Source organism: Lepidochelys kempii, chromosome 7 (genome assembly GCF_965140265.1).
Source record: "Lepidochelys kempii isolate rLepKem1 chromosome 7, rLepKem1.hap2, whole genome shotgun sequence".
Classification (NCBI taxonomy): domain Eukaryota; kingdom Metazoa; phylum Chordata; order Testudines; family Cheloniidae; genus Lepidochelys; species Lepidochelys kempii.
In genome coordinates, this window is record NC_133262.1 from 117,421,999 (window position 1) to 117,446,609 (window position 24,611).

The 24,611-nt window shown below is 43.8% G+C and overlaps 1 protein-coding gene across 2 annotated transcripts in view; it reads right to left on the minus strand.

The window, feature by feature from the left end:
* Nucleotides 1-24,611, minus strand: part of MXI1 (MAX interactor 1, dimerization protein) — a 90,171-nt gene that overhangs the window by 53,158 nt on the left and 12,402 nt on the right. Inside the window, exons 1-2 of one of the 2 annotated variants that reach the window (XM_073354399.1) lie at nucleotides 20,353-20,762; nucleotides 19,503-19,635 (exon numbers count right to left, since the gene is read on the minus strand). In XM_073354399.1, coding sequence (XP_073210500.1) covers nucleotides 19,503-19,635; nucleotides 20,353-20,425 — 206 coding nt within the window. In that variant the 5' untranslated portion in view covers nucleotides 20,426-20,762. Of the gene's footprint in view, nucleotides 1-19,502; nucleotides 19,636-20,352; nucleotides 20,763-24,611 lie in introns of those variants that run through there. The other variant, XM_073354398.1, reaches the window with a different exon arrangement.

A 24,611-nucleotide genomic window follows, 5' to 3' on the forward strand; every position in this document is an offset into this window, starting at 1 on the left:
ACTGGTTTCAGAGTAACAGCCGTGTTAGTCTGTATTCACAAAAAGAAAAGGAGTACTTGTGGCACCTTAGAGACCAAATAAATTGGTTAGTCTCTAAGGTGCCACAAGTACTACATTTCTTTTTGGGTCTAAACGGACACTTGAGTTTTACTTAAACAAAGAATCTTCATTTCTCTTCTGATTAATATCAACCAGAATCTGGACATAAACCAGGCTATCGATTGCTTTTTACTTTGACGGTTAAATATTCAGAATTATAGAACACCATCAACTTTCTGATCCAACAACAAGAGATACCATCCACTTGAAAATCTGAACATTTTGTTACTGGTTGCAAGTAATCCTAAAGTTACACCAATGAGATTAGACATATTTCTCTTGATTTTTTGTTTTATTTTGTATATTTGGCAGTATTTGTATACAGTCAGTTTCACTGTTGATGGTCTGTTGTACTTTGTGCCTCCTGCATTAGGACATCACTCTCATGCACTGATCTGAGGGAGCTCACATACATGCTGCCACCCAGGCTATGCCAGAGGCTGTTTACCAGTAGCTGAGCAAAGCTGAAACTGAAGAGGCAGGGCCCAAGCATGTTTGCTATTGTTTTATCTCAGCCTGTCCTATATCCCCTGCTCAAAAACACCTTTTAAGCATCAGCAGATGAGGAGAAAAAACCCATTAAAATTTAAAAATCCAGGACATCCTATTCAAAGTGGGCTCAATCAGAAAGGTGATTTGTTTTATACATTAATCATTTATTGAAAAAAAAATTGGCAGTGTTCCTTTAAATCTAATAAAGTGTCACATAAATGGAAGGACTGTTGTGATAATTGGACTTACAAATTTACTCTAATTATGAGCTCAACTCTAAAAAGTATGTGAAAGTTCATAAAATGTCAAAATAACCTGTAACAACAAATGTTAATGGCAAAAGGTACAAAAGGGAGACAGGATAACTGAATTAGTCTAAACAAAAAGGCCACATTGATATGATTCAAGGACTGTGTTGTAAGCTTGTTAAAAACAGGAGGCATGGAGCTGAAAGTTAATAAGCCAAAATTGGTATGCCAAGTATTAGGCCTAATTGGTGGACAAAATAATAGATTATTCCACCCATGACTCCCTTTTTGGGTACTTAAAAGAAAGATTTTGTGGGGAAAGAAGGAAAGAACAAAACCAAGATTGAAAGGACAGACGCTACTGGAGCGAGCTTTACCTTCATGGCTGCCACCGCCCATCATATCCTGGCACCCCAGGACTTCATCTTCCTGATTCGAGATCTCGTGGCCCAAATGGGCTAGAGTGAGAGAGTGACCCAGGTGACATCAGCACCCGGTCCCCTACTGGCTCCAGCTGAATCCCAGCCACCACCTGGGATGACAGTTATTACCATCTTTAATACTACACTATTGAACGTTACACCGAGTGCTTCAGGAAAGAAAACTGAGTGTGAAATCCTTAAACATCACATCCGCGACAATCTCTCCGCTACCAAGTGGACAGCTATACAGTCCCTGAAATCTAACTACCAGATAGTGATCAAACCAGAAGACAAAAGGGGAGCGCCACGGCAGACCTCATCCACTATGACTACGTTAATGGGGCCAACCGACAACTCTCTGACACCACCTACTATAAAGAACTCGAACACCCTACCCCACAATTTACCCAGGAATTTAAGGATATCATCAAATCCTTCCCCAAACAACTCCAAGAGAAACACAACAAACTCATCCTCTACGGACCCACCCCAGGGACCTTCTACATGTTTCTCAAGGTATGCAAACAAGGGAACCCAGGCAGCCTCATCATAAGGAATATAGGGTCTCATAGAAACCACCCTCAAACCACTCAACACACAAAGGGACAGCTTCCTCCAAGATACAAGTGATTTCCTCAACAAATTCCACAACACTAACAACCTCTCTCAGACCACCATCTTTGCCACTATGGATGTCACCTTCCTATATACCAACATCACTCACAATGACAGCATAGCTGCCTGCCTCAAATATTTACAAGACAGTGGACAAGACAGTGGACAGACATCCACCCCAAACACATCGCCAAACTCATCCATAACAATTTTACATACAACAAAAACGCTTTGTCCAAACCATGGGAACAGCCATGACTACACTAGGATGGCTCCCCAATATGTCAACCTCTTCATGTATCCAGTGTTGTTGTAGCCATGTTGGGGCCATCCAGGTCCCAGGATATGGGAAAAGTACAAAGAGTGTCACAGTTAAATACAAGACAGTGGATTTATAACGTCTCTTTTCCCCAAAAAGGACAGTTATTACCATCTTTGATACCATCTACATGACAACAAACAACTTGGGTTTTTTTCCCTAACTAAAATTGTCTACACCAAATTCTCTCTAAGAAAGAGACACAATAAATAATACATCTGCTTAGCCCAGTTGTTTTATTTCAATAAAATATGTTTTCCCATGGCATATGAAATTAGCCTGGAAAAATAAATGCCCATAATCAATGCCCAGTTCCAATTAACTCTCTTCAAATCAGCAGTCTCATGAATGCCTAAGGTTAACACCAAGAGACAAGGTGGATGAGGTAATATCTTTTATTGGACCAACTTCTTTTGGTGAAAGAGATAAGCTTTCGACACCCACGGATGTACAGCAAGAAATGCTTGACAGAATAGCAGCTTTATTGTTTTCCTGGGAATTCATTATAAACCATGGGGATCTCTTTATACATGTTGCATCTCCATTTGAACAGCATCACATCCCAACCTCTCAAAGAAGCAGAAATTACAGTAATGGCTGCAATCCTTTGAGTATAATAGTTTCAACAAAATACATGAATGCAAAATTCTAGTCTTTCTGGGCAAAAAGCCACCTCTAATACACAAACTGAGAAATTGGGTTTTATGCAGTTAACAAAGAAAGGTAAGGGTAGAGAAGATAGAATTTACCCACAGACCCAATCCACAGGCAGGCTATGTAGCTGTGATACAGCTTATCAAATGGAATAGCTAACTCTCCAGTGGGGGAATTTAGGGCTCTGAATCTGTATAAGCACAGACCTTTAACCTAGACCACTCTGCTGTGGCAAGGAGACTCCCTCCAAAGCTTACTGGGGGTGTAAAGGCTCACTGTGCCACCGCTCTACTCTAAGCCCCACACACAGCTCTGCCATGAGGTTTAGGTCATGCAACTAGCTTTCTGCTGGGCTTTCACAGGAGAGGGAATTTCATCCTCAGGGAGCAATTTTGGGCTGTTAGCAGAAATAAAGTATATAGCTCAGCTTTGCAAATTTAGCATAATTATTGTGTATTATTAGTAATTATTAATATTACTGTAGCACTTAAGAACACAGGCATGGTCCAGGATCAGATGTGCTAGGTGCTGTACAAATACAGAAGATGGTCTCTGCCCAGCAACCCCAACAAAAATCTATTCATCCCACCCTTCACCATGAAGAGGCTTATAATGAAAGATATTTTTCTAGCCCATAATATAGTCACATTGACTGAGTTTAGGAAATCCCATAATATAATACCAATAGATATTGGAACTGCCCGTGTGCCCTATCTGTCTTGCCAGTGACCTGTCTTTCTGGCCACATCACTCTCACCCCTTTATGTCCCTCCACCAGCTGCCCCTTCTCTCGAACATCAAATAAAAGATTCTTGTTCTTAGTTTTACAGCCCTTCACAACTTACCCCCCAAATGCTTATCCCTTCTGGTATTCTACTGCGCCACCCCTTGGCTCAGCCAACTACTGTAACCTTTGATCACCTGTCCATCTACTCCTCGAACACACACCCTGCCATGCCACTCTTTGAGCATGTATCATCCTCCCAGAACTAGTACATCAAATGCTGACCCCTTCTCCTTCAGATCACTCCTCAAACTTTCTTGTGCTGGAAAGGTGCCAGCTGACAGTGGCTAGGCAGATGGAAAGTTGGAATGTTCAACAGCTATTTTATTGTCTCTATTTTTTTTTAAATTAATTGATCCAGAGTCACCTAGTTGTGTACACAGGACCTGAACTTATGCTCAGTGAAGTCAATGAGAGTCTTTCCATTGGCTTCCAAAGGCAGTGGATCAAACCCATAACTAGTCTATGAAAACTTGGGCCTGATCCAAAGCCCATTACAGTCAAGAGAAGGGCTCCTATGAACTTCAGCAGGTTCAGGATCAGGCCCTGAGCACTGCCTATGAACGTTACCCTTGTCTTCCATCCCCCTTTCCTTCCAACAGCTAAGATTCAGTGAGTTTGTCTTAGATTAGAAGCAGCTCATTAATATAGTGTGTTAGCCCTCTTATATCAGATGATAAAATGCTTGGTGCAGGGACTATTACCATGGATTTGTACATTGCCTAGCACAATGGGACCCTGATCTTGGCTGGGGCCTTTAGGTGCTACAGTAATGCAAATCATGGTAATAGTACAGCTTGTGCATGAAACAACCAAATCTTTTGTTAAGCTGGAGAGACTCATGACTGGGAGTTTCAAAGGAGCTTCAGGGACTTAGCTGCCCAATTCCCACTGAATTTTTATGAGATTTGGGGGCATAAATGTTCTTTGGAAAAAAAATCACAGCCCAAAGACACAAATGCCACATACTACAGTCCCAGCTCAACTTCATTTATCAGTGAACCCAAACATCTGCTGGTGGGTAGCGCAACAGCCATAGGTTCTTTTCTTATTCATCATTATCGTCCAACTTTAGCTTCCAATCCCCACAGACATGCTGGCCTTGGTATCTGAAGAAAATGTTTTTCTACAAGGGACTAAACCGAGAAGACAGAATCGGCTAAGGTTCACATCCCAACTGACATCAGTGGAGTTGCACCAGATTAATCTGGCCCCAAGTTCTGGCTGGTTCCTTTGTCACTCTTAGATTGACATCAGACTCCTTCCAAGGCTGTGATCAAAGCCTTTTTCCCAGGACCAAATGAGTCCCCTTCCAGAGTTCACATTCTCAGTCTCCAACAGGGAAGCAGAGCAGGGGACACAGAGTCACTGGCATCTGTTACTGTTTACTCATACTTGCAAAAGAAGCGATGGCCATGCAGATGGTCTCAGCTACCAACCAGGGGAAAGACAGACGCTGGGGAAGAGACCCTCAACAGGGAACAGGATAGCGAAGTCTTCAGATAGACACTTTAAGCAGTGTCCCTATCTGACAAAGTGTCCCACAAATCACTACTAGGAACTCCATTGACATTATTTTAAAGGCCTGTAGTAACATGGGATCCCAGCTTTATAGAATGAAAGGATATTTTCAAGCCCCGTTTTTAGCACAGAAGCCAGGGTATCCCAAGGGGTCAAAGGCCAAAGCTGCAGTGATGTTGGCACCATCTTATACTCAGCTCTAACAGGAGAGGATGGTATGTATGGCAACATAACCAATCCATTACAAGCTTTCATACTGGGATGCAGGGTTCCATATAAAGGGTGCTGATCCTAGAATCTTGCCCCCAATATCTGCAGAAGAGCCACTCCATTTCACCTGGGCTATGGGGAAAGGGCAGGATTTGGCAATACAGAAGCAGAACCAGAACATAAGATCATAAGAACTGCCATGCGGGGTCAGTCCAATGGTCCATATAGCTCACTACCCTGTCTCTGACAGTGGCTAGTACAGAACATCAGGAGGAGTATACAGAACAGCGCAGTTAGAGTGATCTACCTCACCTTCCCCTCCCAGCTTCTGGTTGGCTTAGGGTCACCCCACGTATGGGGTTTGCATCCCTAACCATCTTGGCTAAAGTCATAACAGCAATTACAGGAAAAATTTGGATTTATCGCATACCCCTGGGATGATGAATGCTTTGGTGTTCTGTGGTGGGGGGGTGCATGTGAACTCGAGTCGCAAGAGCAATAAGGGCCTGGAACACGTTCAATGAAAACAATCTTCAGAGTTTAAGCAGCAAAGCTCTTGCAAGTCTCAACTGAGCATGTGTGAACTGAAACTTTTTTAAGTCTTACAAATTTGCCAAATTTGAACAGATTTTCACAGGAACAGGAAAAGATGTCTCCAACATTAAGGCCATACCCTGACTAATTTCAAGTCCATGCTGCAAAGCATGGGGGTATTAGGGCTTCTCAAAAAATGGTCCTACTAAAAAAAAAAGGGGGGGGGGGAGAACAACATTTTTCTTTAGTCTTATTCTTGGAAACCGCTGAACCGTTTAGCTGAAACTTTCAAGAAAAATTCAGCTTGACACAGACAACCAATACCGACAATTTTATTTCAAACAGTTAAAGTTTGGCAAAGTTATATGAAATTGAAAACAAGGTCTTAGAATGGAAAGTATCAGGCAACCTTAAAATAGGCAGTGCTTCTAGCCCCACCTACAATATATTGAGAAGAGGTCAAGACATCTCTGTCGCCCTCCACTCCAATGGTCAATACTAGAGATAAACATCTCTCCTGCACAGACTGTTCCTAACATCGTCACACACTCCCTTTCCGGATCTCTCCTAGGAGCCTCCTACAGAAGGATGAAATCAGCTTGTGTAAGTGTACAGTACACTAATCACACATCCAAATTTCACTGTATGATAATCAGAAAGATTAAAAACAGACAAACCAAAACAGGTCTAGAAGTAGGTAGCAAAAGTAAGTCTTTAGCTGTGGTTGGTTTCATTTTTAAGTGAATTTAGTGCTACTGAAAGGTATCAGACTGACAGTCCCAGAAGCTAAGAGGTTCCGTTTATCTATGACATGGGCAGCAGCATCTTCACGGCTTTATTAAAATCCCTGACAGGGTGTGAGTTCAAAAGCAATAAGTATCCAAGAACAGAACTCAGTGGAACCCTCCTAAATCACAACCGAAGAGGATTTTGCTCACATACTGAAACAAATGAGCAGAAAGGATGGACCTCAATCATTTGCACGATACATCCTTAAAGCCAAAACCACAGAAGCTAAATAATGTCAAAGGATTTTTATGATCAACAGTTCTAGTGTCTAGTGTCAAAGACTCCTGGATAAACCAAGTAAAATGAAAACAGATCAGAGACAAGATTTTGCAGAAATAAAGTAGTTACCAGCCTTAGTCAAATAATCCAAATAATTCGGACCATTCAAGCCTAATTAGTCATGAAATAGCAACCAAGTTTTTCTTTTGGCTGTTGAATATTCAAACACGCTGGAAACCAGCATAAGGCCTGAACCAATAGGTTCAAAGCAGGGATCAGAATGCACTAGGGAACTTTAATACATAGCAGCTGGGTATACACAGACCCTTAGTGCGCAACAGGCTAATGCAGGGTAGATTTACACCCCACTTTGCTGCAAACTAAATGTTTATATAGATGAGCCCTCTGGCTCCCAAGTGCATAAGTCACTTCTGAAAATGGGACTGGTACTTCTGAAAATTTTACCAATAGTCCTCATTTTACAGATGGCAGGATCTGTAGATGTTAAATGACTTGCCTAAGTTCTCACAATAAGTTAGTGGCAGAGTCAGGAATGGAACTCAAGACTCTTGAATCCCAGTCCTGTGCCCTACACCATGCTTCCTCCCACGTGACATACTTTTTAGTAAGAGGGTCACATCCAGAAATAGTCTCAGAAATATCCACTGCAACGAAAAACTCTGTTGAGAAAAAAATATTTCACCATGATCAACTGCGAGAACGGCTTCTTACCTTAGGAAGTTCCCTCAAATGAGGGTGGTTTCCCTTGAGAGATAGTTGGAAATGGGGTATTTGATTCAAAATGCCACTTGGTTAAAAACAACTTTGTTTGAAGAGAAAATGATTGTACTTACACAGTTCCAATCAGACAAGATTTTTTCCATTTCTGCTCAGAACTGTGAGCTGCCTGTCTCATTGGAACAATGTAGCAGTTATGTTATCTACAACTCTAGCTCTCAGAGCACAACACAAAGAAAGATACCTATCATCATCCTCACTTTACAGTTGGGGAAACAAAAGCACAGAAGTGCTTAAAGTCACACCAGAAGCCAATGCCAAAGTCAGGAATAGAACCCAGGTCTTCTGATTCCTAGACCTGAGCACTATCTACAGGAGTGTAGTAGCTCAGCACTCTGGGCTTGGCTACACTTTCGAGTTACAGCGCAATAAAGGAGCCCCGGGCACACTAGCTCATTACCCGTCCACACTGGCAAGGCACGTAGAGCGCTCTGACTCCGCAGCTACAGCACCACTGGTACTCCACCTCGACGAGTTGAATAACGTTTGCTGCACCCTCGCTGGAGCACCGCGGCGCCAGAGTGAACGAGATGTTGCTTTACTGCACTCTGATCAGCCTCCAGAAACGTCCCATAATCCCCTTAAATCAAGTGGCCACTCTTGTCATTGTTTGGAATTGGCTGCAGGAATGTGGAAATGCTCTTTGAAAGCTCCGTTTCTGACAGCCAGCTGCTTATCTGCTCCAAGACAAAGCAACCATTAGTGTGGAATGCTGTATGTGAGAGAGAGAGGCAGGGGGTAACAGGGAGACGGGGGTCTGCTGCTGTCTGAACTTACAAGCTTACATGCTTTCAGCCCCCCAAAACCCACTCTCTTCCCATATATACACAACACACTCCCTGTCACACTCCACGCAGCCCCGTATTTGAAAAAGACGTTGCAGCCACTTGCATGCTGGGATAGCTGCCCATAATGCACTGCTCCCAATGCCGCTGCAAGTGCTGCAAATGTGGCCACGCCAGTGCGCTTGAAGGGGTCAGTGTGGACAGACTGCAGTGGTTCCCTACTGTGCTCTCCGAAGGCTGATTTCACTTAAAGCGCTCTACATCTGCAAGTGTAGCCATGCCCTTAGGAGACCTATAGAAAATGAAGGCAAAGAAACAGACAGATATATCCTGCTTTCACTTACTCCTGAATTACAATGCCATAACAGAGGAATCTGGCCTACCGTTATTAAAAAAAGGGGGAGGGGGTGAATCTTACAGAGCAACTTTAATCAATGTAGCAGAAAGAGCAATATTCTAAAGCTCTGTCCATTGCAGTTTTGTAAGAAGAAAGCATGATACAAACAATGGATTAAGATCATGTTTAAAATCATCCAGATGAATTCAACCTAGACTGGTAAAACAACATAGAGTACTGAAACAAAATATCTATGAAAATCAAACTAGGACCAAAGAATGGATGTATAGGAGAAAACACAGAAATAAGAGTTGGGAAAATATCCAGAGGGATGGAAAACACATGACTGTTCCTTACAATATCAACAGGACCGTGTCTCAAGATCTGGGCAAAGGCCAGCCAAATGCACAGCTCTGGAGATTCACAGTTTCCGATAGAGTCCAAAATAATCAATAACAAAAATACAAATCATATCATTGTTGGTTCAAAGGCGATGAGAAGGAGGAGTCAAGTTTCCCAGAAAGAGAAAAAGAGAAGCCAGTCTTTGAATTCAGGCACAAGTTTGTCAGGAGGGCCTGGTAGATAATGAACAGTGGCAACTCCAAAAAACAAGACAATTAACTCAGCAGCTTGATATGAAAAAAAAAAAAAAAAAAAAATGGACTGGAAGCTCAGGCCAGCAAAGAATCAGATCTTAAAGCTCAACCAGGAGCCAAAGGTAAAGCAAGTACACTTGCTTCTCTCCACTGCCTTCAATAATGAGGAAAAGGATAAAATCACCAAGAGTCAGGGCAGCTAGTGGCGCCAACTCTAGAGGTATCAACCAAGTCTCTGCTAAAGCAAAGGTTTAAACTTTAGAGGCAGCACGACCGTGAGTTAACACAAACTCGAGCTGTGGACAAAGCACTCCAGACAGAAGTAGACATAACAGAAGTGAAACGAGGGCGAGACAAAAAACTGATGAACAAGGAATACTAATTAAAACTAGGGAATCAACTGTGTGCTGTATACACTTATTTGTGGAAACATGAGAAAACAGACAAAAAGGAATTCAGAAACTAACAACATAGGCTAGCCAAAATATCAGTTCCATTGTCCCAGAGCACTAATTCTTCACAGCAGCAAGGGCTTGACATCAAAAAGCTATGAAGCTAACAAACATTTACTGAAATCTGCCATTGCTCTAGCACAGGGGTGGGCAAACATTTTGGCCCGAGGGCCACATCTGGGTATGGAAATTGTATGGCGGGCCATGAATGCTCACGAAATTGAGGGTTGGGGTGCAGGGGGGGTGAGGTCTCCAGCTGGGGGTGTGGGCTCTGGGGTGGGGATGGGGATGAGGGGTTGAGGGTGCAAGAGGATGCTCCGGGCTAGGACTGAGGGGTTTGGAGGGCAGGAGGGGGATCAGGGCTGGGGCAGGGGGTTGGGACACGGGAGGGGGGTCAGGAGTGCAGGCTCTGGGGGGCGCTTACTTCAAGCAGCCGTATGTCCCATCTCCAGCTCCTATATGGAGGCACAGCCAGGTGGCTCTGCACACTACCCCGTCTGCTGGTGCCACCCTTGCAGCTCCCATTGGCCATGGTTCCCAGCCACTGGGAGCTGCGGGGGCGGCACTTGGGGTGGGGGCAGCAGACGGAGCCCTCTGGCTGCCCCTGTGCATAGAAGCCAGAGGGAGGACATGCTGCTGCTTCCGGGAACCGCGTGGAGTGGGGCAAGCCCCTGATCCTACTCCCCACCGGGAGCTCAAGGGCCAGATTAAAATGTCTGGAGGGCTGGATGCGGCCCTTGGGTCGTAGTTTGCCCATCCCTGCTCTAGCACCATTGCAGCTTCCCCAGTGTAAGCAATGTATATTGGCCACTAGTGGTTTTAACATGCTCCTCTAACCATGAGCAGGGCTAGAGAACATGGTGCTAAGAATGCCTGAGTCTTGTCTGCTAACAATTTTGCTGCGGCACCTGCTGCTTGCTGCCACTTCTAGAGTAAGCACAGAAGGTTTTGCTAAAATGATTAACATACCCAAGTTCCTAGTGGGTTAATGGGCCTTTGGCCATAGAGAAGAATAATTTATAGAACGTAGGTACAGCAGTATAGATTATATATATAAACCAAACGTATGAGCCTGATTCTTATTTACATTAGGGCCCCTTCATACCACATCAACAGTGTACATGGGCCTTAAAATGATATTACACCCACTTAAGTGCCTTAGTATAAATATAAATGACAATTAGGCCCAGAGTCAACAATATCCCTGCTGTGCTACTGCACAGTAGTATTTTTCCTATGGTGCTGCTAACAGTGTGTATCAGCTTCTAAGGGCTCCTAGAACTGCAGGGTAAAGCACTAAATTAGTCAGATTCATTCCTGGTGTAACTCTGTTGAAACCAATGGAATTACAGCAAGGAAGAATTTGGCACATTGCATGTTTGGAAAAGCTCATCTATTGTATAGGCTGTGTACACTTATGGTGCTATATTAATAATAAAGCACAACCAGGAGAGCACTCGTTGAAACTCTGCAGGATTCTCCCACATGGTGGGTTGTAAAATGAATAAGATGATATAGGATATCACAAAGGTCTTACAATTGGAAACCCTACTAAATCCAGCCTAATCTCACCTATAAAGGTCTATTTACTTTTTCTGTACTGTGATTTACATTCCTGAATGACTTTTACTGGACCCTCCCTCATTTTATGTATTTTTCCCACTTACATGACAACTGTAGATAATAGAATGACAACACTAAACTCTGCTCAAAACAAATTGTGCATGAGACCCTGTCTATACTGGGAATTATCTCCAATGTCAGCTATCAGGCTGCAGCCACTTGTGCAAATCCCAAATGGAGACAAGGAAAGCAACAACTTGCATCAGCGGAACTTACCCTGGTTTCAAGCACTCTAGCAATGCAAATGTCTACACCTGAAATGAGGGGAAATCACCAGGGAGACAAGGCCTCAAAGACCAGATTCTGAAGACATTCACACTTGTTAGTCCATTGAGATCAGCCACCAACATCCCTAGTGTAACTCTGTCAAAGCCAATGGTATTACAGGAAGGAATCATTTGGCCCATTGTGCATTTGGCACGTTCACCTGCTGTACAGAGTTATGTACACTAGTGGTGCTATATTACTGTATTATAGGGCAAAACACTTTCTGGAGGACACCCACCCTGCTGTACTACCATGCAGTTGTTCCACCAGAGAGTGAGTTCACCTCCAACACTGAAAACTTAGATCTTCTCTTCTTGATCATGGCGGAATCAGAGGTGAAATCTACATCAGTCTGGCCAAGTTGAACTACATCAGGGAAAGGGGAGGGTGGGAAAAAAATCAACAAACCATTCTCGGAATAGAAGATTCAAAACAGTTTGCTCAAAGAAAAGCCCTTGTAGACATTTGGCTGTGCTCTTTGGTATGTAGAGCCTACCATACTGTCTTAGAAGCCTTAAATAGAAGGCTACTTTCTCTAACAGTTTTGTCCTTTTCTAATTGGCAAATCGTGATTCACCTCCCTGATCCTGCAAAGGGATCTCTTTGTAGTGGAAAACCAGAATATCCACCTGGCTCCCCTTTTCAGGATCAGCTTCTTTGTTTCTAACAGAGCTTGGAAATTAAGGGGACCTTCTTAAAGTTGAGAGACAAAAAGAAAAAGTGACCTCCCTTGACAGTGGTCTCAGATCCTCTCCTTGTACATGGTCAGAGTCAAGTAGTACAACAAACTCATTCCAGGTCATAAGCAGAACAGATGACCCCTGTTATAGTCTTGGCCTTCACAACATCCTCTAGCAAGGAGTTCCACAGGTTGACTGTGCGTTGCGTGAAAAAATACTTCCTTTTGTTTGTTTTAAACCTGCTGCCTATTCATTTAATTTGGTGACCCCTACCTAGTTCATGTTTTATGAGAGGTAGTAAATAACACTTCCTTATTTTCATAGATATTAAAGTCAGAAGGGACCATTATGATCATCTAGTCTGACCTCCTGCACAACGCAGGCCACAGAATCTCACCCACCCACTCCTGCGATAAATTTCTTACCTATGTCTGAGCTATTGAAGTCCTCAAATCATGGTTTAAAGACTTCAAGGTGCAGAGAATCCTCCAGCCAGTGACCCGTGCCCCATACTACAGAGAAAGGCAAAAAAAACCCAGGGTCTCTTCCAATCTGCCCTGGAGGAAAATTCCTTCCTGACCCCAAATACAGCGATCAGCTGAACCCTGAGCATATGGGCAAGATTCACCAGCCAGATACTACAGAGAATTCTTTCCTGGGTAACTCAGATCCCACCCCATCTAACATCCCATCACAGGCCATTGGGCCTATTTACCATGAATATTTAAAGATCAATTAATTGCCAAAATCATGTTATCCCATCATACCATCTCCTCCATAAACTTATCGAGTTTAATCTCGAAGCCAGATAGGTCTTTTGCCCCCACTGCTTCCCTTGGAAGGCTATTCCAGAACTTCACTCCTCTGATTGTTAGAAACCTTCGTCTAATTTCAAGTCTAAACTTCCCAATGGTCGGTTTATATCCATTTGTTCTTGTGTCCACATTGGTACTGAGCTTAAATAATTCCTCTCCCTCTTTGGTATTTATCCCTCTGATATATTTATAGAGAGCAATCATATTTCCCCTCAACCTTCTTTTGGTTAGGTTAAACAAGCCAAGCTCCTTGAGTCTCCTTTCATAAGACAGGTTTTCCATTCCTTGGATCATCCTAGTAGCCCTTCTCTGTACCTGTTCCAGTTTGAATTCATCCTTCTTAAACATGGGAGACCAGAACTGCGCACAGTATTCCAGATGAGGTCTCACCAGTGCCTTGTATAACGGTACTAACACCTCCTTATCCCTACTGGAAATACCTCGCCTGATGCATCCCTTATTAAAGGCTGAGGCAAAGTATTTGTTTAGATATTGGGCCATGCCTAGATTATCCTTAACCTCCACTCCATCCTCAGTGTTTAGCGGTCCCACCTCTTCTTTCTTTGTTTTCTTCTTATTTATATGGCTATAGAACCTTTTACTATTGGTTTTAATTCCCTTTGCAAGGTCCAACTCTTCTTGACTTTTAGCCTCTCATTTTATCCCTACATGTTCTGACCTCGTAAGGTAGCTTTACTTGCTGATCCCTCCCATCTTCCACTCCCTGGTTTCTGCTTTTTCTTTAACACCTCTCGGAGACGCTTGCTCATCCAGCTTGGTCTACAACTCCTGCCTATGAATTTTTTCCCCTTTCTTGGGATGCAGGCTTCCGATAGCTTCTGCAGCTTTGACTTAAAGTAATCCCAGGCCTCCCCTGCTTTAGATCCATAAATTCTTCAGACCAATCCACTTCCCTAACTAATTTCCTTAATTTTTGAAAGTCAGCCCTTTTGAAATCAAAAACCCTAGTCGCAGATTTATTTTTGTTTATCCTTCCGTTCAGTTTGAACTGAATTAGCTCATGATCACTCGAACCAAGGTTGTCCCTACAACCATTTCTTCTATGAGGTCCTCACTACTCACCAAAATCAAATCTAAAATGGCATCCCTTCTAGTCGGTTCAGCAACTACTTGGTGAAGAAATCCATCAGCTATCGCATCTAGGAAAATCTGAGCCCTATTATTATTATTACTTGCACTTGTCCTCCAGTCTATATCTGGGAAGTTAAAGTCTCCCATGATCACAGAGTATTCACTTTCTCCACACCTGTCATAATTTTATACACCTCTATCATATCCCCCCTTACTCGTCTCTTTTTCCAAGCTGAAAAGTCCCAACCTTTTTAATCTCTCCTCAAACAGAAGCTGTTCCAGACCCCTAATCATTTTTGTTGCCCTTTTCTGAACCTTTTCCAATTTCAATATATCCTTTTTGAGATGTGATGACCGCATCTGCACGCAGTATTCAAGGTGTGGGCGTACCACGGACTTATATAGAGGCAATATATGATATGATATATGATATGAGGCACCTCACAGTATCAGCCCCTGAATGTCTCCAAGATATCATAGGCTTTGCAGTGTGCAGATCACAAAACAAATATAAATGATGACAATCAAATATGATAATTTCATTTCTGATCTGTTATAAGCCTTAACTTCATTAAACTGATTTTGGTAAAATCCCAGTTGGCATCCATGTTTACTTTATTTCCTGTTCATACAACAATTTAAAATTGATTAAAAAAACCTTTGATATTATTATTCAAAATTTATAAACAACAGTCAGACATATCAGGCCTTAAATATAATGTATCTTTCACATAATCAGGTCTAAGCACCTTCCACTGATATGTGGAGGATCCACAAAAGTAGCTCCCAGTAATACCAAAGACAATAACCTCCTGATATATCAACATAAATATAACCTCCAATGGTATATTTCACTCTCCTCTTGCAAGTTCTCAGAAATCAACTGTTGTCCCACAAATGTCTGCCTCCTAACACATGGTAAATTATATAAATGACATGAAAAATTACTATTTTTCATCTTCACATAAAGAACTTGAAATCACCTAATCTTGTTAAGAATGAGTAAAAAACCATCATGTTAAAAAATGCTGAGGATTTAACTAAAGCAAAGGGAAGAGTTAAGCACCAAGGCACTTTGTTTTTAAACTTCTCTTGTTATAGGTTGTGCAGCACAGAAAGCCTCACCTGCAGATACTTACACAGGTGCTTAACTTTAAGCACAAGATACTCCTATTAAATTCAGTGAGACTAACCATGCAAGTAAAACTAATCATGTGTCTAGATGTTTGAGTAGAGGGACGTTATTATATAATACAAGTCACTGATCCAAAATGATCTTTAAAATACCCATTCACAATAGACATAGGCCTCAATCCTGCAAGCAACATTGACTGTAGAGGGACTGCCCCACAGCCACAGTAATCTGGCTGTGTACCATCAACTTCAGGATCAGAGCCAAAGTTGGGAAAAGAGGCAACACACTGAAAGTGGTGTTCAGCAGATCACACAGTATTACATGAGACAAACCTTAGACCAGGGCAATACAGAAATAGACTACTGAATTCCAGGAACATCACTGCTTCATGTCGAATACGAGGGGCTTTCCACACAATGGGGTGGAAACAAAACGCACTTCAGTTAGTGGAAGAACTCCACTAACTGAAGTGGGCTTTGAATCGGGTTGTTTATGTATTATCATCTAAAAAAGGACTTCACTTCTTTCAGGTCCAGCAACTCCCATTTCCACCACAGCCAGACAGCTATACAGCTGCAATGCCAATGCAGTGCCCCAAACATTCTAAATGATGTCACTGTCACCACACATTTGCCACTAGGGCACGGAAATGGCTCAAGAGGCCATAGAACCTCACCTTTGTTTGTTTGTTCCCTTTTTTGTTTCATTATATAGAGAGAATGTTTTTCTTCATTATTTTATTTACATTTGAGGTGTAATATTAAAAAACTCTCTCACACTTTAGAAGAACTTGCACATTTTTTAAAAAAGAGAGACTCCATCACCACTCCTACAGGCTGGCTCTACACTCTTTTGTATTTCTCTAGTAACTGTGCCATGACAGGATGGGACATGCTGGAAAGAAACAGCTACAATGTCTGGGTTGCAGATGCTGCAGGATAATGTTTGGATTTTAACTATATGTATTTTTCCTCCAATGAAAACGAACATCCAGGTTCTGTAGAACTTTCCGTCATCTAGCCCTGCATGGTTTTTTTAAATGAACCAAAGCGTCCTAATTTAAAGACACACAAAGTAAGCAAAACAAATTCTGTGTATTTCATTAGATGTGCTTGAGAGAACTTTTTGTCAATCGTACTTTAGATTTCAAAATGTAACACTGGGCATTCACCTACAGGACTTCCCATATTTTTGTTACAATAAATAGATTGCACATCTCATGAGATAAATAATCTTTAAAAAAAACAAAAAACAAAACAAAAAAAACCCACCACCACAGAACTTAAGTTTTTACCCATAAACTAGTACCAGGTTTTGAATACCAAACCTTAGACGACTTGACTAGACAGTTACTCGACACAGACTACCGAAGTGACCCTTTGATTTTAACAGAAAGGGACTCAATGGACCCTATTTTAACAAGTGCTCATGCTGCATTCACAAAGCTATGCAAAACAGATTCCAGAAAATCTGGGATCCCCTAGAACTGCACAGTTGTCACCATACTGCACATCATAGCCATTTGGAACTCTGATCATCTCAATCCAGAAGCACTGGCTGGCTATGACTTGAGCTAAAAGAGAATCCCCATTATCTGTACGTAGGCTTGGAAGGATTAGATTTTTAATCAATAAATGTGGATTACCCCATACACGGACACACTGATGAAAAAATATTTCCAGCAATGATCACTGAAATTTACCTACAGGCAAAATAAGGAATATGGTGCTTGAGTTTGATTTAAGGCTATTTTATTTGTATATTTTTACATATGTTGACATTTGTGTTTTAATGGTTATAAAGCTTTAACTTTTTGTATTTGTACATCTGCTGACATTAAATATCCTCTGCCTCCCTCCCCCCACTGTCTGAACCTCCACAATTTCCTGCAACTATGAAAACTGTAATTGATAAAAATTTTTAAAAATGCTTAAAATCCATAATTTTGTGCAACTGTGAAAATCTGACTAGATAAACGCTGAAAAAATGCTTACAAATAAACATTGATATAATCCATCTTAATTATAAAAAAAGAGTCAAATTCTGCCAAGCCTATCCATCAGCAGTATAAGGCCTATGACATACAGTTGAGCAGGTCCAATTCCATCCAGTAGAGGGCACTACTAGACACATACCCCAGCCAGTTCATGACAAGCTCTCATGCATGCAACAGCTTTACAAAAATCAAAGAGAGAGGCAACATACTTCATGTTAAGACCACAACCCCCGCCCGCAAAAAGCCCCTGCCCTCTGTACCAAGCATACAAAGGAGGCATTAAATAAAGCTACAAAACATTGTCTCTATTTTCTTGTGGCCTCAGAGATTTTTATTTTGTCCATGTCCTGTCCACAAGCATACTGGTCTAATATCATATGCTCCCACATGAGGGCTGCATAACAGGGCTCTCTACTGACAGGGTATTCAGAGCAATCAGACCCCAGGAGAGGAGTACTTTTCACAACTCTACAGAAGATGCAGGCACTGGTGCTAAGAAGCTCCCAAGGGATCTGCTTCTAGCACTCCTCGTCAGAGGGAAGGTCAACATGACAAAGCCTTTGAAGGAAAGTGGTGCAGGAGGAAAAAAAGTGAGGGGAAACTTTGGGGCTCCATGGACCCACTCTATGCAGGGTAGAAAACAGATCTTAATGCTGCACTCACAATAATTTTCCAGCACAGGCAGAAGTTACCGTAGATTGGGGATTGGGATCAAAAGGCAGCAGGAATATAAACAGAACTGCACGGAAATGAACAGGGAAAAGATTGTGCAGCTATGCAATGAAGCAAACTAAAACACACTCCTCTCTCAACCAGAGGAAACTGTCCAGGATGATGCTGATTCTGATGAGGAAACCTTCTCTGTAGCAAGTAGTTCCAACACTACTCCCAGCCACATTATTACCAAGCATGTGGGAAGTGGAGTGTGGAAAACAGAAGAGAATACACATGAGCACTCCAATCTACCACCCCTTCCCCATGTCCTTGGGAAAGCTCTATCATTTGAAGAGCCCTCCTTCATTTTACATATCATGTAAGCCTCGTTGTAGTAAGGCTGAGCTCTGTTTGAAGACTATATAGCTAGTCTGGAAGTTTCCTGTTTTAATACTAATTCTTTACATTTCTGTAGCATCTTCATCCCAAGAGGTCCCAGTGAGAATGGTCCACTCTCTCAGGGGTGAGAGAAAGTAACAGAAAAAAAGAGTTAAATCTCAGCTGGAAGGAAGAGAAGATGGCAGAAATGAATCAGAGGCAACATGTTAGGGCTGCAGCTGGTTGTCTCTCCTAGATTTACCAGGCCAGCAACCAACACAACATGGTCTCCTATAAAAGAGTAAATTCCTAAATTCTGTGACTGGCAGTCAGAAAGCAGGGAGCTCCTTATGGAAAGGAGACTGAAACCCCAACTTTCTGAAAGCCAGGAATCTGCGTGAAAGACAGCCAGAGATTTTCTAGTATCTAGTTTAGCGTGTCATGTATAGAAGCCAGTTACGCCACTCTGTTGTTTTACGAGATGCTGATTTAGTAAATATCCAGTACCATTTTGGAGAGGTCATTTCCTTCCTTTGCCTGACATTTATCATTACAATCCCAAAGTGCTACACTTGCTGTCTACCTGCTGAAATGCAGCAAACTTCTGAGATGGGAAGGTAGCATAAAACATAAGAGAAGAGAGAGGGGACACCTATTGGTCATACTAGTATTGCTGTCCCTGCCCAAGATCTCACTATGCTCCCTCTCTTTCCAGCTTCAAGATCATGGTGTGGAATCAGGTGGCAGTGCCAAGCCACCTACAGCCCCCCTGTGCCTCCTCTGCTCCCAGCGTCAAGTCCCCAACATGGCGGCTCTCAGCTCTGGATCCCCCTGTGCTGAGACTCCCCCCTTTTTTCCAGCAAGGTATCTCTCAGCAGCAGGCACAACGGTCTCCAGCCAGGAGCTTTCATCTCGTCTCCTCTTTTTCCCCCAGCCCCGGGTTTCATTGCACCCCACGACTTCCCGCCCCTGCCTCCCAGCATGGTACCTGTTGGCAGTGCTTGTACTGCTGCCCCCGCTGCTGTGTTTCCTCACCCGGCTCAGCCTCCGCATTGGCTTTGGATCCTGCAGTCCAGGGCTTGGTAACAAGGGGAAGGTTGAGGCATAGCCATGCTCACACTCTGCACAAAAATCAACAGATGAGAGAAACTGGTGAAGAAAGGTTCATTCACTTGAACCCAGTGATCTAAGGAAGGAAGGCCAGAAGCATGAAATAACCCGGGGGGGGGGGGGAAGGAAGAGAGGAGGAGAGAGAGAACAAGTGACCTGCAATAACCAGGCGGGAGGCAGAAGTCTGTGTGAGAAAGGGGTTAGAGCCATATCATTGTGGAAGATAGGGACTATTAAGCCAGTCCCAGGGGAGGAGGTTTAAGCCCCTGTAAACCTTGGGGAGAGGATCCCAGAAAACACTGAAAGCTGACACAATGGCATGGGCAGCTTGGTTCCCTGGTCCTCGCTCAAGCTGTTTGACCTGGACACAGTGTAAAATAGGCATTTCCCATTGTGTTTTCAGGCTCTCTGTAGCTGCAGACCTCCCCATCTCTCTCTGTGGGGAGCTCACCCCAATCCCCAAGAACCGTTCATACCAGGCGCTCTCCCCCCAATCTTCCCCCTCTGCAGGGATCTCCAACTCCAACCCCAACATCCATGGAAGCCCCTCACCCCTATCCCCACCTCTTCAATCTCCCTGCCTCTATGGGGAATCTCTCACCACCAACCCGCAGGGTGCTTCCCCTCCATACACGGGATTCTCTCACCACAACCCGCCCTTCCCCTTCTCCCCCAAGCCCCACTCCTTCCCTGGGGAGTGGTCACCCCAGCATCCCTCCCCCCATTACCTCTCTCCCTTCGCTCCAGATACTCTGCCGCCTCCAGCAGCCGCTGGATGTTGATCATCTGCACCCGCTCCATGGCCCCCAGGTAGGTGGCTGGGGAGGGGGCGGGGGGGTTGCAGCCCTGAACCACCACACTCCAATCCCCCACCTGAGGCACCAGGAGCGGCCAAGGGGAGCGGTGACAGAGCTCCTTCTCTCCCCGAGATCTGGACTCTTCACCTCAAGGACAGCGCCCCCAGGATACGTCTCCTTCAGGGAGGGAGGGAGGGAGGGAAGGATGGGGGAGCCCCACAGGATCGGGGTGCAGTCCCGTCTCCTGCTGCCTCCAGAGAGCCGCTGGGGCAGGAATAACGTGTGATAAGAGAGAATCAAACAGCCAGATACCCCTGCTCCTGCCCCACACGCTGCCCCCTGCCCCCGCCCCTAACCCTGCCTCACACCCACTCTCTGCCCTCCCGAGCCCTGCCCCTGCCCCACACTCCGCCCCCCCCCCTTTCTAGCCTCGGTCCTGCCCCCTACATCTCTGCTCCAAGCCCGGGCCCGGGCCCGGGCCCCTCCCCTCGACGCCCCACAGCAGAGCCCTGCGGCGGCGTCCGTCGGCCTCTCACACTTTGTTTACCTCCGGCGAGCGACCACGGGAGGGGGAGGGGACTCACGGCCGCCGCTGCCCCACAGCCGCCTGGGAAATGTAGTTCGCGGGCGCCGTGATGCATTGTGGGAAGCGCGTCTCCTCCCGCCTCTCTCCTGCCTTTCGGGGCAGAGCCAGGCGGGCGCCTGGGGGGGCCGTTGGCCGGGCTGTGAGTTCCCGCGCCCGCTGAGGGGAGGCTGGCGCGCTCTGCCCCTTACCGGCCGTCACGTGCTTTAATCCCAGGTTAGTCCGGTGCCGGTGGAAGGGGCCACCCCGCGGACGCGCCTCAGGCAGTCCCGCTTGGAGGCGGGCGAGAAGGTAACCGCCACTGGGGCCTGCGCGCTGCTGAGGCCCTCAACAGGGATGACAGCAGCCAGGGTCTAAACCGGTTTTATTGCACCTTCCTGGCATTGCTTAGCTGCCCCGGCCCGCTAGGGGCTGTAGGCAGAAGGGCGGTGCTGACTCTGGCCGGGTTGACTGGTTTTCTTAAAGCATCAGCTCCTGGAGTCCTGGGATTATGTAAGAATCACAACTTGCATTTTTAATTTAAAAAAACACAAGCTTCTAGCCCGTCTCAAGGAGGAGGAAGAGAAGAGTTTGAAAATGCCCCACCCCTTAAAGCGCCAAAGCTAAAAGGCAAACACAATTTCCCCCAAAGTTATTTTTTTAAAACATTTGTAATTTTTTAAAAGAACAGGAGGACTTGTGGCACCTTAGAGACTAACCAATTTATTTAAGCATAAGCTTTCGTGAGCTACAGCTCACTTCATCGGATCCATTAGTCTCTAAGGTGCCACAAGTACTCCTTTTCTTTTTGCGAATACAGACTAACATGGCTGTTACTCTGAATCCTGTAATTTTTAAGCAAGTCTCATGATGCGGGGGGCGGGTCTGGTACATGAGTGATGTTCATTCACCAAGTAAGAGATCTTCTATCCCTTTAGCTTATATTCTAAATAGACAAAAGGGCCACAGAGTAGGAGAAGGGACATACAGATGGGAAACCCAGGCTCAGAGAGTTAAGGCTCTGATCCTGCAAACTGCTCTGAATGGGCAGAGCCTAATAGGGATCCACACAGACAGGGTTATGCTGAAACGAAGCAGCTTGCAAGATAGAGGTTTACGCGACATGTCACACAGGGAGCCTCTGTCAGAGCCAGGAACTGAACATAGTTCTTCTTGTGCGTTGGCAAATGTGACTAAGAATCATCAACTCATTTCACATAGTCCACATGACAAACACCGGACACGGGTGACTTTCAGACAACAGTGTCCCTGCCCTTAAAAACACTCCCAAGTGTTCCACATTAGTAGGCCAACTGCTATAACACCACTAAAGCAGAGGGTACAAAGTGGGTTCAGAATGCTACTAAATCAGAATGGTAGCATTTTACATCTGCTTTGGACAGCTCTGAAATACTACAAGGTACATGACAGTGAAGAATCAGGCCTAGAGTGGTTGATCTAGTATTTTATAATAAGAGGAACTTAGAGTTGAATCAAAAATGCAGGACCCCTGTAGGGTTGTTTTTCATTTGTGGTGGTGGTGTTTTTTAAATAGCCCTTTTCTTCATACTCTTCAGCTTCTCTGCTACTTAGGTACAGAACAGGTTTAGCACACGTGTCTGTGTGTCAGGATATCAGGGTTCTAGCCACAGCTCTGATATGACTGGCTTGCTGCATGACATTGGTAAACTGGTTGCTCCGTCCCTCATTCCCATTTGCAAAATAGGGGCAAGGGACCTTACCTACCTCATATAACTCTGAGGGGCTTAGTTCTTTGATATGTGTAAAGTGCTTTGAGATCAACATGTAAAAGGTGACACAGAAGAGCAAAGTAGCACTACATAATGCTATTACAGTGTTTTGTTCATTTGAAGCACTATACATATGCTAAGTAATAGCAGTGTTAAACCATGGAGAGAGTCACTGGTGCACAGGCTCTGCAGCCCATTCTCTATTATTCTCAGTGCCCTTAAAATATATATATTTTAGTGTTCCCTTTTTTGTAAACAGTGACAAACGATCATGGTAAGTGTGCAGGACTTGAAACTTTGCCAGCATCTTTTAAGGTTACTGTGGGGGAGCTTGAAACTTGCTAATGACAATGTGTAACGCCAGCCTTAGAAGTTGGACAAAGACCCAAAATGAAAGACATGGCACAGAGCAGATGCAGTATTGCCAACCCCAAATGTCCAAAAGTCATCAGTTTGACCCCCTCCCCATTAGAATGGCGTAAAAATCATGTTGTTGTTTTTAACTTGGCTTATTTGCTTTCTGATTTCTGAGCATTTAGGATGCATCTAAGTTAAATTTTCAAGCATTTCTCCGCAACCATGGGGGCTAGAAACTTATTTTTTAAAATGAAAGCTGAGATTGTCACCTAATGAATTATCTCCAGGAGCAGGCTCTTTAAACAAAACATCCCAAGACTCTCAATAAAAATTAAAAAAAAGTTGTCAACAATGAAGATGAGAGAATGTGAAATAATGTGGGTTTAGTTTCTTTACCCTCATTTGGCTCTTTTGCCATTTCACAGATTTTTAAAATAAGACAAATTTTGATTCTTTTTATTAGTCTTCTGCTTTTTGAGGTCACATTTTCAAGCTTTCCTCCACAACTGGGAGGCCTTTCATTTTTTAAATGAAAGCTGAGATTCTCACATCATTGCTTGACTCCAGGAGCTGGGGCTATAACAAAAACAGCGAATATCATGAGAGTTAGCAAAATGTTTTTCACCCGTCAACCTTCCTGAGCTAGGGAATGCCACTTTTTGCTTATTATATTGCTCCTTTCTAAATCTATAACCTCCAAATAAATCTAGCAAAATCTAAAGGGGAAAAGGCTCTTTGTGTCACTGTTAAATGACTTTGAAATAGCCTTTTGCCTCAGGTCAAATATAGTATTAATTCAATATTTATAGGGTCCCTACATCAGGTGATTACATCGTCGACCTCACAAGCTTATGACCTCAATGATCTAACTCTATTTATTACATGACCCTCTACTGCATGACCAAATTTGCATATAGTGCTAAGATATAAATGGGGGCGGGGTGGTTAGATAAGATTTTAAAAACAAATTAAGGAGTTTTTAAACAATATTACTATTTTTTTAAAAAGTGTCTCACTGTATCAAATAATTCAGCATCTTGATTCTTGGTTGTCTAAACATTTCTAGGAGAATTTTCCCCATACCATTTTGCATTGGTTTAGTGCCCTCAGAGCTCCTCTGATCACCACTTCAGCTCGTTGCTGGTAGGACCCTTAAGAAACAAATAATGCCCAGTTTCACCTTCTGTGGCCCTGATCCTGAAATCTGTTCGATTAATCTGAATTCCTATATCCATGCAAAATTCATTAGGGTTCCACACAAATGCAGGAGTTGTCCTACAATGGTCTGATTGCAGGACTTGGGCCTTTATCATTATTCACTCTGAGCAGCTTTTCAGCTTGCCCAAGGTGGGACTTACAGTTGGATTAAAATGAGGGAGCCAGCAGTGGGTTGCAAAGAGAGTGCTGTGGCATGTGTGGACACAAACTTCTCTCTCAATTACCTGAAATGCACATTCCACAAAGTGGGAGCAAAGACAAAATAAGAGAAACAAAAGAGTGCAGTAGTGTGATCAAACAAT